The sequence below is a fragment of the Notolepis coatsorum genome (genome assembly GCF_963971535.1).
Source record: "Notolepis coatsorum genome assembly, chromosome: 1".
Classification (NCBI taxonomy): domain Eukaryota; kingdom Metazoa; phylum Chordata; class Actinopteri; order Aulopiformes; family Paralepididae; genus Notolepis; species Notolepis coatsorum.
The window spans coordinates 3,136,179-3,163,678 of NC_140165.1; the positions used below are offsets into that span (position 1 = coordinate 3,136,179).

At 42.9% G+C, this 27,500-nt stretch overlaps 1 protein-coding gene across 1 annotated transcript in view; it reads left to right on the top strand.

Moving 5' to 3' along the window:
- The window catches only part of ptgfrnb (prostaglandin F2 receptor inhibitor b), a 198,089-nt gene that overhangs the window by 82,135 nt on the left and 88,454 nt on the right, over positions 1 to 27,500 (top strand). The window contains exon 5 of the mRNA XM_084330038.1: positions 11,291 to 11,686. Within this exon, the coding sequence (XP_084186164.1) occupies positions 11,291 to 11,686 (396 nt within the window). The remainder of the gene's footprint in view (positions 1 to 11,290; positions 11,687 to 27,500) is intronic.

Sequence of the window (27,500 nt, forward strand, 5' to 3'; positions counted from 1 at the left end):
CACACACTCACTTTAAACAAACACACTGTAGCACCCACTCCACACACTTTATAGCACACACCAACTTTAAACAAACACACTGTAGCACCCACTCCCCACACTTTATATTTATTGATGAAGGATTGCACTACAACTCGTACACCTTACTGTAAATTGTACCTAAAATTGTACCTCATCCCATTTCTGCTTTGCACTAGATAGTACTGTACATTAGTACACTGCATAGTATTGTATATTATATGGTAACTCAGAACATTGTACATATGTCTATACCGAACACTGTGACCTCATTTTTCTTCTTCTAAATTACATGCTATATTATGTTATTTGATACTATCTTGTCTAGCACAGTCTCTGGAGCGTAACAGTAAGAAGCATTTTGTATGAAAGTATTCTGTACTTCTGTATGACAACTATTAAAGAACTTGAACTTGAACTTGAACACACACTGACTACCATACACTGGCACCAGACACACATCACACTACACACACACTGACTACCATACACTGGCACCAGGCACACATCACACTACACACACTGACTACCATACACTGGCACCAGGCACACATCACACTACACACCGACTACCATACACTGGCACCAGGCACACATCACACTACACACACTGACTACCATACACTGGCACCAGGCACACATCACACTACACACACTGACTACCATACACTGGCACCAGGCACACATCACACTACACACACTGACTACCATACACTGGCACCAGACACACATCACACTACACACACACTGACTACCATACACTGGCACCAGGCACACATCACACTACACACACTGACTAGTGACTACCATACACTGGCACCAGGCACACATCACACTACACACACTGACTACCATACACTGGCACCAGGCACACATCACACTACACACACTGACTACCATACACTGGCACCAGGCACACATCACACTACACACCGACTACCATACACTGGCACCAGGCACACATCACACTACACACACTGACTACCATACACTGGCACCAGGCACACATCACACTACACACACACTGACTACCATACACTGGCACCAGACACACATCACACTACACACACACTGACTACCATACACTGGCACCAGACACACATCACACTACACACACCGACTACCATACACTGGCACCAGGCACACATCACACTACACACACTGACTACCATACACTGGCACCAGACACACATCACACTACACACACTGACTACCATACACTGGCACCAGACACACATCACACTACACACAATGACTACCATACACTGGCACCAGGCACACATCACACTACACACACCGACTACCATACACTGGCACCAGGCACACATCACACTACACACACTGACTACCATACACTGGCACCAGGCACACATCACACTACACACACTGACTACCATACACTGGCACCAGGCACACATCACACTACACACACTGACTACCATACACTGGCACCAGGCACACATCACACTACACACAATGGCTGAACGGCTCAGGAGACGGGGATTGATATCGGCCAATTAAGGGGAAGGGATGATTAGGTGGCCTTGATGTCAGATACCTGATTGGGAATTTGGCCAGTAACGTCGGGGGAACCCCCTACTCTTTGCGATAGGCGTCCTGGGTTCTATTGGACCGTCCTGGGTGATCAGATTCCCTCCCCCAGTAGGACTGATCTAGTTGGAACAGGGCTATCGTCAGGTTCCCCAGTAGGACTGATTCTACAGGGTTCGCATAAGGTCCTTGAAGTGCTTAAAGTGCTTGATTTCTTTTACAAAAAAAAGTCTAGGCCTGGAATTCCTTGAACAGCCAATTTTTTTAACAAGGTGCTTAATTAAAAAGACCTTGAAATTCAAATCAACCATTCGCATTGAACGTTTTGTTCATCCACGATCAAATTGTTCTGAATCGAGAAATATATTTTTTATTTCATTTAAAGTGTAACTAATTGTCGGAAATTGGTTTTAAGCCATAACTATTGGATCTGATTCATTTTGTCTATACAAAACGGCATTTAAAAGTGAATTGTATCCTTTTTAAATGCCCTTTTTTAAAATGAAAAATAGTGCTTAGGAAAGTACTTGAATTTCATTCTACAATGTCTGTGGGAACCCTGGAGTTCTAGTTGGAACAGGGCTATCGTCGGGCACAGGGTACAACACAACAGGCGCCACAGACGGACATCACTGGGTGTCTTACTCGGTGTGTTTACGTTGGCACTCTGCGAGGGTGCGTTTGATTTATATCGAAGGGACAAAGAGGCAGCGGGCCAAGGACGGTTTGAAACCAAATAAGGGTAAAGGAAATAATAGATGTATTATAGTCCAGATTATTCTCCGTGTGTCACAGGCAGGAGGGGTTTTGAATGCTTTATGACCTTTCCTGCACATTTTAACTGTTCACCTTTTACTTTTTTTTATTCCAGAATGTATGTTTGTAAGTGCAAATAACAATAAACAAACAAACAATATATATATATATATATATATATATATATATATATATATTCATTTTTATTGTTAACTTTTTTGGAACCTTATTAACCCTTTCACTACCAAGGGGTTAGCCCTTTCACTGCGACATTACAGAAGGTTAACCCTTTTTCACTGCCGCACGACAACGGGTTAACCCTTTCACAACCACACGACGGACTGTTAACCGTCTGTCGTGTGAGGTAGTGAAAAAGGGTTAACCGTCTGTCGTGTTGGTTGTGAAAGGGTTAAGGTTTTGGAACCTTATTTCTTACTCGTCACCAGTTGATTTGGTCTCGGCTAAATCCATGCCGTTCTTCATACCATAGTTTAGGCGAAGTGGGCCGTTGTTTCCAGCTCCCACTGATAATCCACTAGGGGGCACCAGAGGCCTCACGATACGATAGTATCGAGATACTTAAGTCATGATACGATAGTATTGCGATTCAAAATATATCGCGATGTGCCGAGTATTGCGATATTAATATTGCGATATTAATATTGCGATTTATTACCTTTTTTCAACTGCAAAGTAAAAACATTGTCGACGTGTTTTATGTAATAAAATAAAGTTTTCGGTCCGTTCATCTCACTTCAATCGTTTTTATCGTCGCAGCAAATGGCATTTTCTCAAGCGGACAGATGTTGTGGAGGATATCCAGACCCCCCCCACCCACTTGACCCATCTTATGGAGCTCCCCCTCCCCCCTTTCTCCCTACGTGGTTCCTTCTTCTCGTCCCCCTGGGTCGTGTAGCTGATCACCCGAGGCGGAGGCCTCAGCCATTTCTCTGACTATCTTATCATGTTTGATCTATCTGGCTAATAAACCTTATTAACCGGCTCCACTGACTGAGTGCGTTTATTCCTATCTAATGATATATCCTACAATGTCAACACTGTGATCTGTGTTGCATGTACCTGACACACTGAACTGTTTGTATTACAGTCATATTCCAACTGAACTGAATGCACGTGTGTGTGTGTGTGTGTGTGTGTGTGTGTGTGTGTGTGTGTGTGTGTGTGTGTGTGTGTGTGTGTGTGTGTGTGTGTGTGTGTGTGTGTGTGTGTGTGTGTGTGTGTGTGTGTGTGTGTGTGTGTGTGTGTGTGTGTGTGTGTGTGTGTGTGTGTGTGTGTGTGTGACTACTGTACTATTACAGGTATTGAAATGAACAATGCAACTTCCTTATACAAAAGAAGATTTTTTTTTATTGCATAATAAAATATTGATACTTGGCGTCCTTGTATCGATACAGTATCCCCACGCAAAGTATCGCGATACTATACTGTATGCAGTGGTGCGTTGGTCATGGGACGGGGTTTGCACGCCGTTCCACCAGGTCTGTGAGCAGGAGCACGCGTCGCACACACATGCACGACACACGTGCACACAAGAATGCGCTGCACTCGACTGATGCGCCAACTCGCTAAGTAAGTACCCACCTGGGCTACTTTGCATAACAATAGCGCCGGTCGTCAGGTGTGTTCAAATACGTCCTCGGATACATTCACACACAACTTGTGAATGAAATGTGTTACGTTCCATTCCGAGAGGCAATTAGGCATCGTCTTTAGTCTGTGCGGACGTGAGGGAACATTTATGCGCATGCCTGGGAGCGTGAGTGCACGTGACGTCATTAAAACACCGCGCAACCAGGTATGAAATCACCAAAGCAACCACTGACTGTATCAATATTTCCCCCACCACTAATATCTACTCTGAACTGTGGCTTTTGTACAAACGGGAGCTTGACTTTGTCTCAGTTTGTGGCTGGCATTAACCCTTTCACTGCAGCACTACCAAACGGTTAACCCTTTCACTGTGACAATACACAGAAGGTTAACCCTTTCACTGCCACACTACAGAAGGTTAACCCTTTACTATCACACTACCGACGGTTAACCCTTTACTTTCACACTACCGATAGTGTGACAGTAAAGGGTTAACCTGCTGTAGTGTGGCAGTGAAAGGGCTAACTATCTGGAGCTAGCAGGAGGAACGGCATCGACATCCTTTGGTCAGTAGTAGTAAAAAAAAAAAAAAAAAAAAACGGAATTATTCCTTTAATACTTATTTCCACTGTGCTCCTTGGTCTCGGCGGCGCATAGTATTTACATAAACATCGTTATCAGCTCAGCATACAGCATATTGCTAAAAGTTAGATTAAAAAGTAAAATACAACATTGTTAATATAATAAGTACAACATGTACAGATCACAGTAAAGCAGGACGCCTCCCTCCCTCTGTCCGTCTCCTGCGTTACGTTTTCTAGGAGCCGCTTCCTAAAGTTCACCTTGAAACTACACAGGTTCAAGCCCCGTTTGATGGTCAAAGGCAACTCATTCCACGCCTGTGTGAGCAAGTGAGAGCACTGTCCCGTCTGCGTGAATATTAAAGGCAACCAACTTGTGTTCGGCTTTTCTCTGATTGGCCGCGCAGGCAAGCGCAGCCGTCCCACGTCCCAAACAGGGGCGTATCTAGACCCAGCACTTCAGTAGGGCACAGAAGGGCACCAACAACTACGAAGCGGGAGCGCGTAGCGCGACCGGGAAAAAAATTTGGCCGGTTTTGGCCGGTTTGTGGGCGAAAATGGGTGGATTTTGTAACTATTTTTTTTTAACTTTATTTCGGTTTTAGGGTTAGGTTAGGGTTATGTTATTTAATTATTTTGGGGAGCCAGCCCCCCAAACTCCTGAAATGCATAGAAATCTATGAAATAAATAAAACAATCTGACATTTATATTAAAAAGAGCTAGCCACCCAAACCCCTAAAATACATAGAAATCTATGCATTTTGGAACAGTTACTATATATATAGTCAATAAAGCATTTAGTCATACTTAAAGTTTAAAGTGCTTTACTTGCATTGAACATTGCATTGAACATTGAACATTGAGGAGACATCATTAGAAAGCACAATGTATGTTTCCATAGTTACGCAGATGACACACAATTGTACATCTCCGCTGAACCAAATGATCACACAGCTATAAACTCCATTTCCGCCTGTCTCTTAGCAATAAACAAATGGATGACGAACAACTTCCTAAAATTAAATGAGGGCAAAACTGAAATCCTACTAGTCGGTCCTATAACAAAAAGAGAAATGTTACAGAGCAATATGGGGCAACTTACTCCTTGGATCAAACCCGAAGTTACAAGTAAGTAACCTACACTGGCTTCTGGTAACATTTAGAATTGATTTCAAGGTCCTCCTCCTTATATACAAAGTATAAACATTGTGATCATCTACTACTGGTCTATTGAAGGTTCCAAGCCACAGTCTAAAGAAAATCAGGGATGCAGCCTTTGCTAACTATGCACCAAAGTTATGGAACACACTACCTATGGACATTAGGGAAGCTAGATCTCTTAATATTTTCAGAAATAAGCTAAAAACGTACCTCTTCACCATAGCCTTCTAATACACCCCGCTGTTGATTGTACTGTAGCACTATTTTACTCTGGCCATTCTATTGCATAATTTTACTATCTATTCTACTATTCTATTATTGCACTGTATTATTGGTGTGCAAACCAGTCAACTTACAAAAAAGAGCCTGTTGGAGGATTTCAACAAGATAAATGCAGTGCAAAATATTTCACTATAATATTTCAAAGCGAAGTAAAAAATATGTTAAATGACCATTTGATCATGTTAAAAAAGGGAAAATAAAAAAGCATTTGTTAAAAAAAAAAAAAAAAAAAAAAAAAAACATTTTTTTTTTTTTTTTTTTCATCACTGGGGCACAGATGATCATCACTAGGGCACGTGCCCTAGTGATAGTGGTCTAAATACGCCGATGGTCCCAAATGAAATCCAAGGAGCAAGCGCGGCAGCGCGGGCAACCAACTTGTGTTGGGCTGCGGTAGCAGTGGAGCGCTGCTGACTGATTATTATGTTTCGCGTTTTTAACAACCAACGGTAGATTCACTCGTCACTGTACGTATAAACAAAGCCCATACAGTTATGAAATGCGCTGAACTAGAAAATACATCTGGTAGTTCGTTTATGACGTTAATTAATAATAAACACTGTTAGGACTCTTACTAATAAACACTGTGTTAGGACTATAAACACTGTTAGGACTATCTGACTCTTAATAATAAACACTGTTACAGTGTTAGGACTATCTCGATTCACGCGTTTGTCCCCGGCTTCCGTGCACCGCCGCCGGCTCTACTCGGTCCAGCTCCAGCAGCAGCGGCCGTGCTCCGTTGTAGAACGAAGCCCTTCAATGACAGAGCTCTCATATTTTGCGAATGCATAAACTATATCTTAAATTATGGCTATGTGTCTAATATGGCTGTCGCTTATCAATGACTTCGCGACAGCCATATTAGACACATAGCCATAATTTAAGATATAGTTTATGCATTCGCAAATATGAGAGCTCTGTCATTGAAGTGGGTGGTGGCAGTGTAACAGCGTTCACCCTGATGTAAAGTAGCGATTTTTTTTGTTTTGTCATGACAACCCAATTACATAATCCAACATATGTGTAAAGAAACAACATATTCCAGTTAACGGTATATTTTTTAATGATTCATTACGGTATAAATTAGGTTAACTGGAGCTGTGGAGGCTGCTTGCTGAAGCGCCAGCGGGGCGATGCGGTGGTTTGTCCCCGCCTTCCGTGCACCGCCCGCGGCTTGACTCGGTTCAGCTCCAGCAGCAGCAGCGGCCGTTCCTCCGTTGTAGGAAGCCCTTCAATGACAAGCGCTCTCATATTTTGCGAATGCATAAACTATATCTTAAATTATGGCTATGTGTCTAATATGGCTGTCGCTTATCAATGACTTCGCGACAGCCATATTAGACACATCGCCATAATTTAAGATATAGTTTATGCATTCGCAAATATGAGAGCTGTCATTGAAGTGGGTGGTGGCAGCTTACTAATAATAATAATAATAACTTTATTTGTATAACAGTAGCGGTTTTGTCATGACCAAACATAATCCCAACATAGATAGGAGGTGTACTGTATGTCAAATGTCGGTCATGTGGTGGAAGAGTTTAGTACAGTCACACAAGGGCGTGTGCTAGTGGATTGATTGATTGGCCGTGTGGCCAATCAGAGAAACGCTGAACGAAAAGCTGAACACAAGTTGGTTGCCTTTAATATTTACGCGTCCCGTCTTTGTCCTCCGCCTTGGAGGATGCAGGTTTTTACCGAGCTAGATCTGGTGACCGTGTGATTCCCTAACACTAGGAATACACAGACAGGGGTGTAAAGTACTTGAGTAATTGTACTTTGTTACAATACTTAAGTACTGTTTTTGGGGGATTTGTACTTTACTCTAGCAGGCCATGTGAGCGGCGCGGCGGGGGGCGGAGCGGGCGGTTTTGACCTGAGCGAGGAGTGGGTTTTAAAATGAGTCGGCGCGACGTCCGGAGCGAGAGTTCTCCTCCGCTCCAATCCACTCCAGGCCGCTCACAGTGGTTTAACACTGTTGATGTAATATATACATGCAGTACAATGCCAAAGCAACAGATGGCGATGTACAAACATGAAGGCCATTTTCAACCAATGAGAAGGGTGAACCTGTGATATCCTGTTCAGGCTTTGTCACTCACTCCTGTTAGAAAAAGTATCGACGCCATTGTTGTTGTCGTTAGCTTACATGCTAACGTTAATGGCAGCGACCATAGCATTGTGGCTCGGCTAGCCTATCATCGCTTAATAGAGCTAGTGAATGGATAAACAACGTTATTTAACATTGCAGAATGGGTACAATTACAATGCGGCTCAATACAAACAATTGTTAAGGGGCCCAGGGGGTGTAGACTGTTGTAGTTTGAGCTAATTTACACCATGCTCAAAAAAAAAAAAAAAAATCTGCCGAGCGATCTGGCGCGGGGAGCGGGGAGCGCTCGATTCAAGGTGAGCGGGGAGCGAGCGGAGAGCGACTTGGGGGCGGGGTCAACATGAGTGATTAGCGGAGCGGACCAAGCTTTAAAGAGCGAAGAGCGGATTTCTCGGCCGCGCCGATCCGCTCACGTGGCCTGTACTCTAGTATTATTAGGTTTGTATACTTGTACTTTTACTCAATTACATTTCAGAGAATTTAAAAAAAAATGTGTTTCTCTCGTCGAACTAACATTAACGTTATTAATCCTGCGGCCGCACTTTAGTTAAAACCAGCCAATCAAATCCCCATCAATGGAAAATGAACCCGCCCATACCCATGCCGATTGGTCCTTGTGCAAGACTAGAAAGCGGGGGATCTTTGATTAAACACCTGCTATCAATCAGAAGAATAGACAGTCAGAGTGACAAGCTACAGAAGATGGCCACAAACCATAGTGCAAGTGATGAAGAGGACGAAACGGAACATTTCATTGCCCCGGAATAAAAAAAAGTTTTTACTTTTACTTTTTAGTACTTAAGTACACTTAAAAGTAGAAACCTTTTTACTTTTACTCAAGTGTGTTTTCAGCCAGATACTCTGACTTTTACTTGAGTACGATTTTGAGACTGTACCCATACTTTTCACTTGAGTAATAATTTCTTTGTACTTTTTACACCCCTCGGAATACATGAGTGTAGTTTTACTGAGCTAGATCTGGTCCTGTGGCCGTGGGATTCCCTAACACTAACTTTATGTCACTGATTTAGCCGATTCAACTAACTTTACGTCACGCTGATTTAGTCGATTCAACTAAGTTTACCTCACTCTGATTTAGTCGATTCAGCTAAGTTTACGTCACTCGGATTTAGTCGATTCAACTAACTTTATGTCACTCGGATTTAGTCGATTCAACTAAGTTTATGTCACGATTCAACTAACTTTATGTCACTCGGATTTAGTCGATTCAACTAACTTTATGTCACTCTGATTTAATCGATTCAGCCAAGTTTACGTCACTCTGATTTAGTTGCTTCAACTAACTTAGTTGAAGCTAGGAATACGTGAGTGTAGTTTTACTGAGATAGGTCTGGTGGCTGTGTGATTCCCTAACACTAGGAATACGTGATTTTACTGAGATAGGTCTGGTGGCTGTGTGATTCCCTAGCACTAGGAACACGTGAGTGTAGTTTTACTGAGATAGGTCTGGTGGCTGTGTGATTCCCTAGCATTAGGAATACGTGAGTGTAGTTTTACTGAGCTAGGTCTGGTGGCTGTGTGATTCCCTAGCACTAGGAACACGTGAGTGTAGTTTTACTGAGATAGGTCTGGTGGCTGTGTGATTCCCTAGCATTAGGAATACGTGAGTGTAGTTTTACTGAGCTAGGTCTGGTGGCTGTGTGATTCCCTAGCACTAGGAATACGTGAGTGTAGTTTTACTGAAAGCCTCACTACAGGCCTCTGTAGCTTCTCTCGTTTAAGCTGGATTTTATTAGTTTTTTTGATCCCCTCTTCATTCCTCTCTCTCATTCTCCTACTTTCCTCTTCTCCTCTGCATGGGGTGGGGGGGGGGGGGGGGGGCGTGTCTCTCTGTCCCCCACAGGCCTATTATTATTATTATTATTATTATTATGATTATTATTTTGCAGAAGAAGAAATTCACGAATAAACAAACTTGGTTGAATCAATCATGACTAAATCAGAGTGACGTAAACATAGTTGAATCGACTAAATCAGTGAAATCAGTGACGCAAACTTAGTTGAATCAACTAAATCAGAGTGACGTAAACTTAGTTGAATCGACTAAATCAGAGTGACGTAACCTTGATATTTAATATCTACTCTCGTATTTAGTTTAGTAGTATTTTTAGTATTTAGTACTATATAGATAGTTATTAATATTTATTATTGTTATATTGTAGAAATGTGTGCATTGAAATGTCTGCAAAGTCTCGACGACATTGAAAACGAGGGTGACGTCAATTATATCGGCCGCCGATATAATATCGGCCGATATGGCAGTTTTTTTACACATCGGTATCGGTCCGATATCAAGATGGCACCGATATGGGCAGATAAAAATATATGTAAGGGATAATGTATAGCTACGAGGTCATTGTCGCAAAATAATTGACCGACACAGAGTTTAAAATACAGAGCCGCCTCGGCGAGGTGTTTTAAACGTCAGTGAAGGTCAATTATTTTGCGACAATGATCGAGTATAGCTATACATTATCCCACTTATTACATGGCTAACTTACTAACAATATACCTAATTCATTTGACATCGACTCGCAACACTGGTTCTGGGCTTCTGGCTCCGCTCGTCGCTCCGCCCCCTGTCATCGCCGGCAGGCTCCCCGGCAGCACTGATGTCAGTGGGCTTGATTGCGAACAGCTGCGCACAGCGGTCATTATTGTGGGCTTGATTGCGAACAGCTGTGCACAGCGGTCATTATTGTGTGATAATTGACCGCTGCTAGGGGTAACGGAGCGCTATTGACCAATCACAAGCAAGCATTTCGGCGAATGTGAAAACGCCATGTAATAAATATATATATATATATATATATTTTTTTTTTTTATATATACATGTTTTGGCCTTAAATAGTTTAAAAATATCAGTCATTTCTGAAAATAAGTTACAAAAGTAAAAAAAAAAGTATGCGTTTTGGAAAATAGCTCTTTATTTGATTATCATAAAAAAGTGTTTTCTATACAGAGATATCGACATCTGTAAATATCGGTATCGGCCAGAACAGCAATATTAATATCGGTTATCGGTATCGGCCACAATTTTCACATCGGTGCATCACTAGACAATTGTATTTTCGAGAATAAATAAAGGTCGACGACGACGACGATGGCGCTGATTCAACTACAAAAACGGGAGAGACTGTTTAAAAGACTAACGTTGTGGTTTGTTCTCTTCTCTCCTCCTCCTCCGTCCAGCTCAGTCCCTCGTCGTCACAGCCTCCTCCTCCTCCTCCTCCTCTCTCCTCTCTGTGGGCGACACGCTGACCCTCCTCTGCACCGTCGCCGCGGACAACCTCCCCTCCCTCGACCTCGAGGTCGCCTGGTCGGTCGACGGCCGCCGGCTCGTCTCCCTGGACCGCAACGGGGTGGTGGCGGCGCCGGCGGCCTCAAACGGGTCCTCGGGCGGCGCGCTGGCGCTGGAGCGCACGGGGGAGGGGGCGTTCCGTCTGGCGGTGCGCGGGGTGCGTGGCGAGGACGGAGGGGCGTACGCCTGCGCCGTGAGGGCCTTCATCCAGGGAGGAAGAGGAGGGTCCTGGTACCTGGCGGCCGAGAAGACGTCCGACTCCGTCACGGTGGAGGTGTCGCAGATCGGTGAGTGTTGCACACGCACACACACGCACACACACACACACACACACACACCACACTAGGGATGACCTCGATTAGTGGAATAGCCGACTAATCGATCGAAAGGAGCCGTAGTCGACTGCCAACCTCGAATGCACTAAAAAGCGTTTACATTTTATTTAATTTTTTTTTAACTTTCTTTTATTTTGAGTCATAGTGATTCATGAGTCATTGAGTCACGTTGCGTTGATCATACAGTATATACTTGATTCACAGTCAATGACATTTGCCACTCAAGCTCTTCCAGCTTATTCAATTTGTTTTCAAAGTATTCAGCATAATTTGTATTCAGCATAATTTCTTTTTTTATAAATCATTCTTTCCAAAAGCAAAGAGGCCTAGAAGCGCGGCTAACGCTAATGGCGCACATACCAGCGAGGCTAACTGCCTAAGAAAATGGGCACAGAGGCACTGAAAGAGGATTTCACCCGTCTAATGAACACACTATACTAGACAAATATCAAGATGTATCCATCAGTGGACCAATTGCATGCTTTTGCAGAGGACAAGAAGCCTTCAGTCAACTCCTTTATGGTTAGCTCTATGGTTAGACTTTGATTATACAGATTGTTATCTATGGTTAACTTTTCTTGGAGGCGTGACTTTGATTATACAGATTGTTATTAACTCTTAAGAGGCATGACTTTGACTATACAGATTATTTGTGACTTTTGACTAGTCTCTCTATATACCTCTCAATATAGACTCTCACTATAGACCTCTCTATAGACCTCTCACTATACACCTCTCTCTATAGACCTCTCTATAGACCTCTCACTATAGACCTCTCTCTATATACCTCTCACTATAGACCTCTCTCTATAGACTCTCACTATAGACCTCTCTATAGACCTCTCACTATAGACCTCTCTCTATATACCTCTCTATAGACCTCTCACTATAGACATCTCTCTATAGACCTCTCACTATAGACCTCTCTCTATATACCTCTCACTATAGACCTCTCTCTATAGACTCTCACTATAGACCTCTCTCTCTCTATAGACCTCTCACTATAGACCTCTCACTATAGACCTCTCTCTATAAACCTCTCACTATAGACCTCTCACTATAGACCTCTCACTATAGACCTCTCTCTATAGACCTCTCACTATAGACCTCTCACTATAGACCTCTCTCTATAGACCTCTCTCTATAGACCTCTCTCTATAGACCTCTCACTATAGACCTCTCACTATAGACCTCTCACTATAGACCTCTCACTATAGACCTCTCACTATAGACCTCTCACTATAGACCTCTCACTATAGACCTCTCACTATAGACCTCTCTCACTATAGACCTCTCACTATAGACCTCTCTCTCTATAGACCTCTCTATATAGACCTCTCTCTATAGACCTCTCACTATAGACCTCTCACAACAGACCTCTCTCTATAGACCTCTCTCTCTATAGACCTCTCTATATAGACCTCTCTCTATAGACCTCTCACTATAGACCTCTCACAACTAGAGCTGCCGCGGTACTGATGTTTTCCTTACCGCACGGATTTGCAAAATATTTCCTACCGCCGCGGTATTACCGCACGCACAAAAAAAAAAAAAAAAAAGTTTGAATGCATTTTTTTTTTGTAGTAGTCTACTTTTTATAGCATATAGCCTGCCTCTAGTCTAAATGTCGATCTTTAGAGGATGACTTTGCAGCATGAATATTGTTTGGGATTCGGCAAGCACGCATTAGTTATTGAAAGTGAAACACGGATTCAAAGTTCCCCTCTGGTCGTGCGCCGTTCACTCGGTGTCGCGGGCAGGGGTGGTTACCCCCCCGACCCTTCCTTATTATTATTACTATAAAGTTACTACTTTATAATAAAGGCATTCGTTTTGTGGCATTACCATTATATAGTTATACGTTCAATATCAGCGTATTTACCGGACCATCTCAGTTCCTTTCTTTGCTCAGAGCGTGCTGAGTTGTCCCATTCTGTGGTCTGTTAATAAAGTTTTCAATCAGACAAGTGTATAGAACGAAGGGCTTTTATTATAACATTCGTTGCAGACAGTAAAATCATTATGTCTCGTTTAGTACTCCTGATGAGCGATGGTAGTCCACTCCGGCGGGGAGCTAAAGCTAACGTTATTAGCCGTATTGTGATGAGCTCTGATCAATGGCTGACATTCAGGATGTAAAAAACTGCAGGACGCTCCCAACGTGTGACGCGTCTCTCTTCTGACCAATCAGTGGTCTGCAATGTTTCACGTGACTTTTCTGGTACCCAATAGGGTCGCTTGGAACCTCGATAGAGAAGTAGGGTATATCTGCAGAGCCGAAAGCCCAACGAGAGGAGGGTACTTCATTATTATTATTATAAAAAACAGCGGTGATGCGGTATTCAGCCTACTCTGCGGTGGCCGTGATGTAACAGCGATACCGCGGTAATGCGGTAATCGCGGCAGCTCTACTCACAACAGACCTCTCACTATAGACCTCTCTCTATAGACCTCTCTCTATAGACCTCTCTCTATAGACCTCTCTCTATAGACCTCTCACTATAGACCTCTCACTATAGACCTCTCTCTATAGACCTCTCACTATAGACCTCTCACTATAGACCTCTCACTATAGACCTCTCTATATAGACCTCTCTCTATAGACCTCTCACTATAGACCTCTCACTATAGACCTCTCACTATAGACCTCTCTATATAGACCTCTCTCTCTATATACCTCTCTCTATAGACCTCTCTCTATAGACCTCTCACTATAGACCTCTCTCTATAGACCTCTCACTATAGACCTCTCACTATAGACCTCTCTCTATAGACCTCTCACTATAGACCTCTCTCTATAGACCTCTCTATATAGACCTCTCACTATAGACCTCTCTATATAGACCTCTCACTATAGACCTCTCTCTATAGACCTCTCACTTCTCACTATAGACCTCTCTCTATAGACCTCTCACTATAGACCTCTCACTATAGACCTCTCTATATAGACCTCTCACTATAGACCGCTCACTATAGACCTCTCTATATACCTCTCACTATAGACCTCTCTATATACCTCTCACTATAGACCTCTCACTATAGACCTCTCTCTATAGACCTCTCACTATAGACCTCTCACTATAGACCTCTCTCTATAGACCTCTCACTATAGACCTCTCACTATAGACCTCTCACTATAGACTCTCTCTCTATAGACCTCTCTATATACCTCTCACTATAGACCTCTCACTATAGACCTCTCTCTATAGACCTCTCTCTATAGACCTCTCACTATAGACCTCTCTCTATAGACCTCTCACTATAGACCTCTCACTATAGACTCTCTCTCTATAGACCTCTCTATATACCTCTCACTATAGACCTCTCACTATAGACCTCTCTCTATAGACCTCTCACTATAGACCTCTCACTATAGACCTCTCACTATAGACCTCTCACTATAGACCTCTCACTATAGACCTCTCTCTATAGACCTCTCACTATAGACCTCTCACTATAGACCTCTCACTATAGACTCTCTCTCTATAGACCTCTCTATAGACCTCTCACTATAGACCTCTCTCTATAGACCTCTCTCTATAGACCTCTCTATAGACCTCACTATAGACCTCTCTCTATAGATCTCTCTATATAGACCTCTCTATATAGACCTCTCTCTATAGACCTCTCACTATAGACCTCTCTATATACCTCTCACTATAGACCTCTCACTATAGACCTCTCTCTATAGACCTCTCTCTATAGACCTCTCTCTATAGACCTCTCTCTATAGACCTCTCACTATAGACCTCTCACTATAGACCTCTCTCTATAGACCTCTCTCTATAGACCTCTCTATATAGACCTCTCACTATAGACCTCTCACTATAGACCTCTCACTATAGACCTCTCACTATAGACCTCTCTATATAGACCTCTCTCTATAGACCTCTCACTATAGACCTCTCTCTATAGACCTCTCTCTATAGACCTCTCACTATAGACCTCTCACTATAGACCTCACTATAGACCTCACTATAGACCTCACTATAGACCTCACTATAGACCTCTCACTATAGACCTCTCACTATAGACCTCTCTCTATAGACCTCTCTCTATAGACCTCTCACTATAGACCTCTCACTATAGACCTCTCTCTATAGACCTCTCACTATAGACCTCTCTATATAGACCTCTCACTATAGACCTCACTATAGACCTCTCTCTATAGACCTCTCACTATAGACCTCTCTCTATAGACCTCTCACTATAGACCTCTCTCTATAGACCTCTCTCTATAGACCTCTCTCTATAGACCTCTCTCTATAGACCTCTCTCTATAGACCTCTCTCACTATAGACCTCTCTATAGACCTCTCACTATAGACCTCTTACTATAGACTCTCACTATAGACCTCTCTCTATAGACCTCTCTCTATAGACCTCTCTCTATAGACCTCTCTCTATAGACCTCTCTATAGACCTCTCACTATAGACCTCACTATAGACCTCTCTATATATAGACCTCTCTCTATATAGACCTCTCTCTCTATAGACCTCTCTCTATAGACCTCTCTCTCTATAGACCTCTCTCTATAGACCTCTCACTTCTCTCTATAGACCTCTCACTATAGACCTCTCTCTATAGACCTCTATATAGACCTCTCACTATAGACCTCTCTCTATAGACCTCTCACTATAGACCTCTCACTATAGACCTCTCACTATAGACCTCTCACTATAGACCTCTCTCTATAGACCTCTCACTATAGACCTCTCACTATAGACCTCTCTCTATAGACCTCTCACTATAGACCTCTCTCTATAGACCTCTCTCTATAGACCTCTCTCTATAGACCTCTCACTATAGACCTCTCTCTATAGACCTCTCACTATAGACCTCTCACTATAGACCTCTCTCTATAGACCTCTCTCTATAGACCTCTCTCTATAGACCTCTCTCTATAGACCTCTCACTATAGACCTCACTATAGACCTCTCTATAGACCTCTCACTATAGACCTCTCTATAGACCTCTCACTATAGACCTCTCTATAGACCTCTCACTATAGACCTCTCACTATAGACCTCTCACTATAGACCTCTCACTATAGACCTCTCTCTATAGACCTCTCTCTATAGACCTCTCACTATAGACCTCACTATAGACCTCTCTATAGACCTCTCACTATAGACCTCTCACTATAGACCTCACTATAGACCTCTCTATAGACCTCTCACTATAGACCTCTCACTATAGACCTCACTATAGACCTCTCTCTATAGACCTCTCACTATAGACCTCTCTATAGACCTCTCTATAGACCTCTCACTATAGACCTCTCACTATAGACCTCACTATAGACCTCTCTCTATAGACCTCACTATAGACCTCTCTATAGACCTCTCACTATAGACCTCTCACTATAGACCTCTCACTATAGACCTCTCTATAGACCTCTCACTATAGACCTCTCTCTATAGACCTCTCTCTATAGACCTCTCACTATAGACCTCTCTCTATAGACCTCTCTCTATAGACCTCTCACTATAGACCTCTGCAGCTATAGGAAAAGACTATTAATAGATCTCTCCTGGCCTCGTCTGTGGTCCGTGCAGCTGTGGTCTTGTGAACAAAGCCTTCTAATGTACATCTCTCTCTCTCTCTCTCTGATAAGGCGGTGGATTTTGAATGTTAAGCTGCAGTTTAAAAATAAAAAGGAAAGACCGCTAGCCAAAAACTAGCTTAGCATCGCAAAAACCAGGTCACCCGACGACATCGGCGACGGTGCGTTCTCCGCAACATCCGCTCGTTTAATCCTTTCGGTGAAACACAATTGTCCCATTAACCCTTTGTCAGTGAAAGGGCAGTGAAAGGTAGAGTTGTTCCGATACCGATACCAGTATCGGAAATGCCGCCGTTACTGCCTAAAATGCTGGTATCGGTGAGTACCCTCTAATTCTGCGCTCCGATACCATATCATATGACGTAATTTATCAACAACACTGCGGTCTGCTGAGTGAGCATTATAAAACAAACGTGTTTTTAACCGACCGTGAATTAGTGTGTCAATGCCATTTGTCATTTTAACAGCAGATACTTTCCAGATACTTTGCCATCGTCCCGACAGAGCGCTGTTGACGGGAAGCTCTGACGGATTCGCTTGGTGGTGTTATTAGCATTGAACAGCTAACCGAAAGCTAGCATTAACTAACGTTAAAGTTTTAGCTTTAACATTACCTTGGCTAAAGTTGGGGCTATTCATAATCCAGCAATAATGGCTGCAGACCTGCAAGCAAAGTACAGCAAGTTGGCAGAGGAGTATTCCAAGTTAAATCACATTTTCACCAGTAACGTTACAGTCTTTCCATCTACCGGTAGCTCATGCTAGCTAACCTAACGTTAGCTCACGTTAACGTCGTCACTGATCGACCACCTCGCGTACACAATTAATGACATGTTGCGGACAGCCATATCGGTGACAATGTTTAGCTTTTAGTGCCAAATGATAAGAGTCTGAGGCGGAGTCTCAAAAGAGAATGTTGAATATTTATTGTGCAAAAATCACAACAAAAAAACTGAGCATTGTGGAAGCAAGTGCAGCAACGAATAATTTCCGTGTGGAACTAATGTGCCAACAACCTTTCCGTGGGTGAACTCATTGAGATAGTTTTCAATTACTGATACTAATACTAATCTATACAATCACCTGTTGTTGAATAAATACCATTACTTTATAGTTATTACTAAAAAACAGTATATATAAAACAGTAGCTGTATAAAATAAAAATAAAAAGTTTTATAATTTATATAATATTTATTTTTCATATATATTTTTTTATGTATGCACTGATATCGGATCAGTATCGGTATCGGCCGATACCCAAAGCTTAGGTATCGGAATCGGATCGGGAATGAAAAAATGGTATCGGAACATCTCTAGTGAAAGGGTTAACCTTCTGTATTGTCGCAGTGGAAAGGTTAACCGTTTGGTAGTGTGGCATTGAAAGGGTTAACCCTTTGTCGCGTGGCAGTGGAAATGGTTAACCTTCTGTATCGTCGCAGTGGAAGGGTTAACCGTTTGGTAGTGTGGCAGTGAAAGGGTTAACCCTTTGTCGCGTGGCAGTGGAAATGGTTAACCTTCTGTATCGTCGCAGTGGAAGGGTTAACCGTTTGGTAGTGTGGCAGTGAAAGGGTTAACCCTTTGTCGCGTGGCAGTGGAAATGGTTAACCTTCTGTATCGTCGCAGTGGAAGGGTTAACCGTTTGCTAGTGTGGCAGTGAAAGGGTTAACCCTTTGTCGCGTGGCAGTGGAAATGGTTAACCTTCTGTATCGTCGCAGTGGAAGGGTTAACCGTTTGCTAGTGTGGTAGTGAAATGGTTAACTCCACATATAATAATAATAATAATAATTAATAATTACTTGCATTTATATAGCGCTTTTCTAGACACTCAAAGCGCTTTACAATGTAGGGTGGAAATTGCCTCCTTCACCACGCATCACACACTACACTATGGCTACCATACACTGGCACCAGGCACGCATCACACACTACACTATGGCTACCATACACTGGCACCAGGCACGCATCACACACTACACTATGGCTACCATACACTGGCACCAGGCACGCATCACACACTACACTATGGCTACCATACACTGGCACCAGGCACACATCACACACTACACTATGGCTACCATACACTGGCACCAGGCACGCATCACACACTACACTATGGCTACCATACACTGGCACCAGGCACACATCACACTACACAAAGGAAACAGGGATTGATATCAGCAAATTAAGGGGAAGGGATGATTAGGTGGCCTTGATGTCGGAGACCTGATTGGGAATTTGGCCAGGAACGACGGGGGAACCCCCGACTCTTTGCGATAGGCGTCCTGGGTTCTATTGGACCGAATTCAGTCACATTATGGAGCCCGTGACCGACTGGCTGGTCCTTCATCTCCCCCTGAGTTTGCTCTGAACAGGGTAAACCTGCATGTTGCCACGATGCCCCTCCTAGCTCACTGAATGAACTCCCGACGGTCCTTAACCCTTTCACTGCCACCCTACCAAAGTGCTATATAAATAAACTTTACTTACTTACTTACTCACTGTGACAATACAGAAGGTTAACCCTTTCGCTGCCACACTACCAAACGGTTAACCCTTTCACTGTGACAATACATAAGGTTAACCCTTTCGCTGCCACACTACCAAACGGTTAACCCTTTCACTGCGACAATACAGAAGGTTAACCCTTTCACTGCCACACTACAGACGGTTTACCCTTTCACTGCCACACTACAGACGGTTTACCCTTTCACTGCCACACTACAGACGGTTTACCCTTTCGCTACCACACTACAGGCGGTTTCGTGTTTTTTTTTTTTTTTTTTTGGATCTACTTTTTCTCCCCATTTTTTCTATTTTTCTCCCGTCCTCAATTTTGTATCGTCCAATTCTCCCCTCCCCTGTCTCGAACGTTGGTAGGCCATGCCTCCCACAAGCCGGCTGCAATGTGGACGGAGCCTTGCATCATGTGTCCCCTCCGGTACACGAGGAGGCAGCCGTCGCATCTTTTCACCTGCACAGCGTGATCTCTCAGCGGCGAGGGTCTGCGTGGGAGGGACACGCCGCCCTCGTTGCTTCCTGATTCTGCTGCGCAGGCGCACCAACCGACCTGTAGGAGTCACTGTCCACAACGTCCGATCCCCACCCACCAGCTTTCCCACCCCCTAACACTGCCAATTGTGTTAGTATGAACGACCAGCCAACGCAGAGAGCTGGACTCGATCCCAGCATATCCTGCGTTGGTGGCGAGTGCCTTGCCTACTGCGCCACCTAGCCCCGCCGGTTTACCGGTTTTTCAAGGTCAACATGGGGGGAGTATGTTTTATTTAAATTTGTATGACGAGTCATATACTATAATAGTTTTCGAAATTTGAATTAAATTCTAATGTTGATTTAGAATTTTTGAATGTCAACGTTATGAAGGAAGTTTCGAACTAGTCGGTACAGCCCTACTGTACAGCCCTACTGTACAGCCCTACTGTACAGCCCTAGTCAACGCTGATGCATAATGTAGAGATGAAACCGGATTTACACAAAGTGCCGTATCGATACAGTATCGCCACGCAAAGTATCGCGATACTACTACGTATCGATTCCCCCCCCCCCAACCCCTAGTGTGCGCACATAGATAATATGTGTCTGTATGAATGAGTGTGTGTGTGCACACACATTCGTGTTTGTGTATCTATAAGTGAGTGTGTGTGTGTGTGTGTGTAGGCCTAGGGCTCATCTTAGCCTCGGGCTACACACATTACATTCCTTCACACTGTGACGAGAGAGAGTTTTGGAATATACATGGAACATTTCCTCTCATTTTTACTTCAGTGTGTGTGTGTGTGTGTGGTGTGTGTGTGTGTGTGTGTGTTTTCTCTCCATTGATGTCTGGCCTTGAGTGTGCCCTCTCTTCCCACGATGCCTTGCTGCGAGCGCCGACTACCAGGAAGTAACAGACGGAAAAGAAAAACTTGTTAAGACACTCCCCAAGACACGCACAAACACACATACTCACACGCACACACACACACACACATATACACACACATACAGACACACCAAAGTTGTTGATCCTCTATACATTTATTATTATTTAACATTGTACTTTATTGTGAATCTCTTTTTAGGATTTCCTTATCCTTCTAGTTTAGAACATTGTGACCATTCTCTTATTATTATTACTATTCTAGTTTAGAACGTTGGGGCTGTGACCCATCTTCTTCTTATTGTTTAGAATGTTGTAACCCGTCCTTTTCTTATTGTTCTAGTTTAGATGTTGTGACCCGTTCTCTTATTATTGTTCTAGGTTAGATGTTGTGACTCATCCTCTTATTATTGTTCTAGGTTAGATGTTGGGGCTCATCCTCTTGTTGTTATTCTAGGTTAGATGCTGTGACTCATCCTCTTGTTGTTATTCTAGGTTAGATGTTGTGACTCATCCTCTTGTTGTTATTCTAGGTTAGATGTTGTGACTCATCCTCTTGTTGTTATTCTAGGTTAGATGTTGTGACTCATCCTCTTGTTGTTATTCTAGGTTAGATGTTGTGACTCATCCTCTTGTTGTTATTCTAGGTTAGATGTTGTGACTCATCCTCTTGTTGTTATTCTAGTTTAGATGTTGTGACTCATCCGCTTGTTGTTATTCTAGGTTAGATGTTGTGACTCATCCGCTTGTTGTTATTCTAGTTTAGATGTTGTGACCCATCCTCTTGTTGTTATTCTAGGTTAGATGTTGTGACTCATCCTCTTGTTGTTATTCTAGGTTAGATGTTGTGACTCATCCTCTTGTTATTCTAGGTTAGATGTTGTGACCCATCCTCTTGTTGTTATTCTAGGTTAGATGTTGTGACTCATCCTCTTATTATTATTCTAGGTTAGATCTTGGGGGCTGACTCGCTCTCTTATTATTCTCGGTTAGATGTCGGTCTCGACCTCATGTCCTTCCAGACGGGTCTCTGGCCAGAGGAGCAGGAACACTTGAGGGTCACGCCCTGCCTCCCTCCCTCCCTCCCTCCCTCCTGACTGCTGCTAGAGGTCAACAAGGCTAGAGAGAGATGGAGGAGGAAGAGAGAGAGATGGAGAGATGGAGGAGGAAGAGAGAGAGATGGAGGAGGGAGAGAGAGAGGGGGGAGGGGGAGAGAGAGGGAGGGAGGAGGGAGAGAGAGAGGGAGAGAGAGAGATACATTGACTCTTCTCACGCACGCACACACAGTTATACACACACATACAGTTATACACACACATAGTTATACACACACACAGTTATACACACACATACAGTTATACACACACATAGTTATACACACACACAGTTATACACACACATAGTTATACACACATACAGTTATACACACACACATAGTTATACACACACATACAGTTATACACACACATAGTTATACACACACACACAGTTATACACACACATAGTTATACACACATACAGTTATACACACACACATAGTTATACACACACATAGTTATACACACACACATAGTTATACACACACATAGTTATACACACACATACAGTTATACACACGCATAGTTATACACACATACAGTTATACACACGCACAGCAACATGCGCACACGCCTGCACACTCCTGTGAAACTGGAGCTTCTCAGATGCCTTTGGCCATTTTGGCAGAACACAACATTCTCTCTTACTCTGTCTCTCTCTTTCTCTCTTTTGCAGTCTCTCTCTCTGTGTGTGTTTTTCTCTTTTGCTCTGTCTCTCTCTCTCTCTCTCTCTCTCTCTCTCTCTCTCTCTCTCTGTGTTTTTCTCTTTTGCTCTGTCTCTCTCTCTCTCTGTTTCTCTCTCTCTCTCTCTCTCTCTCTCTCTCTCTCTCTCTCTCTCTCTCTCTCTGGGGTTCACTTCTGACCACAGTCAAAGTCGTTTTCCTGTCAATGTAAACCTAGCTGTTAGCTCTGAGAGAGGTTAGCTTAGTCAATGTAAACCTAGCCGTTAGCTCTGAGAGAGGTTAGCTTAGTCAATGTAAACCTAGCCGTTAGCTCTGAGAGAGGTTAGCTTAGTCAATGTAAACCTAGCCGTTAGCTCTGAGAGAGGTTAGCTTAGTCAATGTAAACCTAGCCGTTAGCTCTGAGAGAGGTTAGCTTAGTCAATGTAAACCTAGCCGTTAGCTCTGAGAGAGGTTAGCTTAGTCAATGTAAACCTAGCCGTTAGCTCTGAGAGAGGTTAGCTTAGTCAATGTAAACCTAGCCGTTAGCTCTGAGAGAGGTTAGCTTAGTCAATGTAAACCTAGCCGTTGGCTCTGAGAGAGGTTAGCTTAGTCAATGTAAACCTGGATAGCAAGCTGGACTGGAAGAAGAACACAGATTCTGTGTTCAAGAAAGCCAAGTCTCGACTTTTTCAGCAGCACGGTCATTGACAAAAAACGTATAAATAAAATTATTAAAAAGGCTGGCTCAGTGATTGGCCCCTTCCTCCTGATTCCTTGGAGATCATTATAGCCGAGCGAACTAGGACTAAATTGAACGCTATACCATCTTTTGAAGGCCATCCTCTGTACAATGTATTATTTGATGCTTAGCGAAGCTCATTTAGTAGTTTTCTGATGCTCTACTGAGCGATTGAGAAGGTCCTTTGTTCCTGCCGCAGTTAAATTCTTTAACGAACACCGCTCGCTCTGTGTTGAGAGGCTCTTCTTTGTACTGTGTTATGTAACTTGTACTGTATGTTATTGTTTCTCGTTTGTGTATTTTGTATTTTGTATTCGCTCTGGTGGCAAACCATGTTCCCCCTCGGGGATTAAGAATAAACCATACCAGACCTAACTGTCTGACGGCTCTGAGAGAGGTTCTTAGTTTTATCAATTGTACTGGGACATCTTTTTTTTCTTTTTTTTTTACTGTTTTTGGTAGATTTAATCTTTATTTTCTTTACTACCGGGCAGTCCGGTAGAGAGAGAGAGAGAGAGAGAGAGAGGAAGAACGGGAGAAAGAGCGGGGGGAAGACATTCGGCAAAGGACGGCGGGTCCGGGAATCGAACCCGGGTCGGCCGCTTTGCGACGCAGGATTTCCAATCGCTTTGTGTAGTGCTGTGAGGGTGTGTAGCGGTGTGTGTGTATTATATTATATTATATACCGTCGGAATGAATTTCAATATTTGAATGTAATTAAATAAATTATTTGACTAGCAAACTGCTAGTCAAATGTAGATCAAATATTGGAATTTTGGAAAATGATGCCTCTAATACAAGACAATAAATGTTTTACAAAGTACAGCCTAATGATAGTTTACTATTGGCACAGGTAGGCTAATGATAGTTTACTATTGGCACAGGTAGGCTACTGTCTAATGATACGAGTGTGTGTGCGTGTAGTGTTGTGTGTGTGTGTGTAGTGTTGTGTGTGTAGTCTGTGTGCGTGTAGTGTTGTGTAGTAGGGCTGACCTTCGATTATTATTTTTTTGGAATTCGAAGCTTCGGGGCCAAGATTTGATTTTAATTCGAAGCTTTGAAATAAATTTTTTTTTTTTTTTTTTTTTTTTTTTCAAAAGAAATATATATATTTTTTTTTAATGTTGTGGGACTTGTACAGCACTTTGTTCAACTTTGTCAGTGCTGTACAGTTTAAACCTTTTTAAATCTCAGACAAACGAAACACTTTGCTTTCATGAAATATTGTAAGCCGTCATTTGAGGCTTTATAAAAGCAGCACAATGAACACAAATCTGTCAGTGCCGAGTCCGACCTCATCTTAAATAACAAACAGCATTGCTTGTTGTAATTAACAAAGAGGCAGAGTTGATTTTGCAAAAATAAAAATTCATATCTTTATTTTTTATTTTTTTGTTTTTAATAATCGATTTTTATTTTCATATTCGAATCCCATGCCCATCGAACGAAGCTTCGAAGTATTTAAGACAGCCCTAGGTAGTGTGCATGTCCCTCAACATGGTTCTTAGTTCGTAGTGAGCTAGAGCTCACCTGTCTATCAAGCAGGAAGGTGACATTTTTTAACCTTTGACCCAATGGGCACAAGCAGGAAGGTTACATACTAGGGGTGTAACGGTACACATATTCATACCACACTGTTCCCCAGACTGACACTAGGTTGGTCTACTCTACACCCGACTTACAAGTTCTGTACAACAAGTCATCAGGAAGGGCACAACTCTTATCAGCTGAGTAACAATGTTCATCAAAGTGTTGAGTGCTACAGTGGAGGTTAGTATATTAAACAGCATTTAGACATGATGACACTTGTCAACCAAAGTGCTTCACAGTAAGTCGCATAGCTAGAAACAAAGAAAAGTGCTAAAGTATAGAATAAACGGAAAATATAAACAACCAACGGATAGTCAAGGAAACCAAACAACACGTCAACAAGCAAGGCAAGAGTCAAAGTGAGTCAGGGAAGGCCAGGCGGTATAGGTGGGCTTTGAGTTTGGATGGAGGGGGAAGATTTGATGGACATGGGGATGCTGTTCCAGAGGTCAGGGGCTGCGACCGCAAAAGCACGCCCCCCCCCGCCCCCCCCCCCCTCGCCCCCCCTAGACTTGTAATTGGACCTACTGTACGGGTGATTAGGAGACCCTTGTCAGCCGATCTGAGGGCCCTGACGTTGGTATAGGGGGTGAGGGGGTCTGCTAGGTAAGCAGGGGCCTGCTTGGGTAAAGGGTGAACCATCAGTTATACAGTCCCAGGCGCATCACGGTGCAGACGTATCATCACAGGTGAGATGGTTTCCTTCTGTAGTGTCTAGGGATGCTCGATATTGGCTTTTTTACTGATACCGATATACCGATATTGTCCCAACTCTTAATTTCCGATACCGATATCAACCGATACCGATATATGCAGGGTTTCACCCCCCAAAAAATGGAATAATTTCAGGTAATTAACATTACATATCTCTTGTTGTGGAATAACAACATTATGCATACTTTTGACAATAAATAAAATCAGAATTTGTTCTTACTTGCTTGCCTGGGTAAATAAAGGTTATAGAAATGCCGATAATATCGGACATCCCTAGTAGTGTCATCACGGTGACTACTGACGGGTCGGTCGCGGTCGACCAACACCTGCTAAAGGGTCTGACCACTATAACGTCAGTAGGCTAACAAACGTGGATCCTCGTACAGGTCGTGGTGGACAGATTTATTGATTGATTGAAAACTTTATTAACAGATTGCAGAATGGGTACAGTACGGCTCAATACACACAATTGTTAAGGGGATGCAGACCAGAGAAAGACTTTTGTCTTGTTTACATCAGGGTCCCCCATTTTCAATTCATCATGACATTTATGACATTCACAACATATATACAGATATACAGATATAAAAATGTAATCTAATAATCGAATCGAATTATGACATTTATGACATACATGACATACAGATATACAGTACTGTTACATTTGTGACATACAAGATATGCAAATATACAGTACTGTTAAACGGAGATCCTAACAGGAAATATATACATAAGAGGGGGAGGGAACTGCTCTTTGCCATCCGTAGTGTGGTAGTGAAAGGGTTAACCTTCGGCAGTGTGATTGTGAAAGGGTTGACCCTTCGTCGCGTGGCAGTGAAAGTGTTAACCTCCTGTATCGTCGCAGGGAAATGGGTTAACCCTTTGGCAGTGTGGTAGTGAAAGGGTTAAAACTATGGATGTCCGATATTACTGGCCTACCGATATTATCGGCCGATATCGGCATTAAAATGTGATATCGGAAAGTATCGGTTTTCAAATTTTTTCTTTTTTTTTTTTTTTTTCTATAACCTTTATTTACCCAGGCAAGCAAGTAAGAACAAATTCTGATTTTATTTATTGTCAAAAGTATGCATAATGTTGTGTTAATTACCTGAAATTATAAAACATTTTGGGGGGGGGAAACCCTGCATATATCGGTATCGGTTGATATCGGTATCGGAAATGAAGAGTTGGACAATATCGGTATCGGTAAAAAAGCCAATATCGAGCATCCCTAGTTAAAACCTATTTTCCAAACGGTGCTTCTCTTGATGTTGAGCCAAGAGTGGTTGCAGTTTGGCACGTTGCCAGCAACAAAACCACAGGGGGGGGGGGGGGGGGGGGGGGAGTGCTGTGAGTGGATGAGATGCCTTCAAGGACAGTGCTGTGAGTGAATGAGAGCACCAGCGGAGAGAGTTTTATTAGAACGTGCGCAAATGAAAGTATAGCCACAGCTGTTTTCACACAACTGGTGGTTTGATGAAAGCAGTTTAACCGAAGAGTATTTTCTGTGGACCGTTA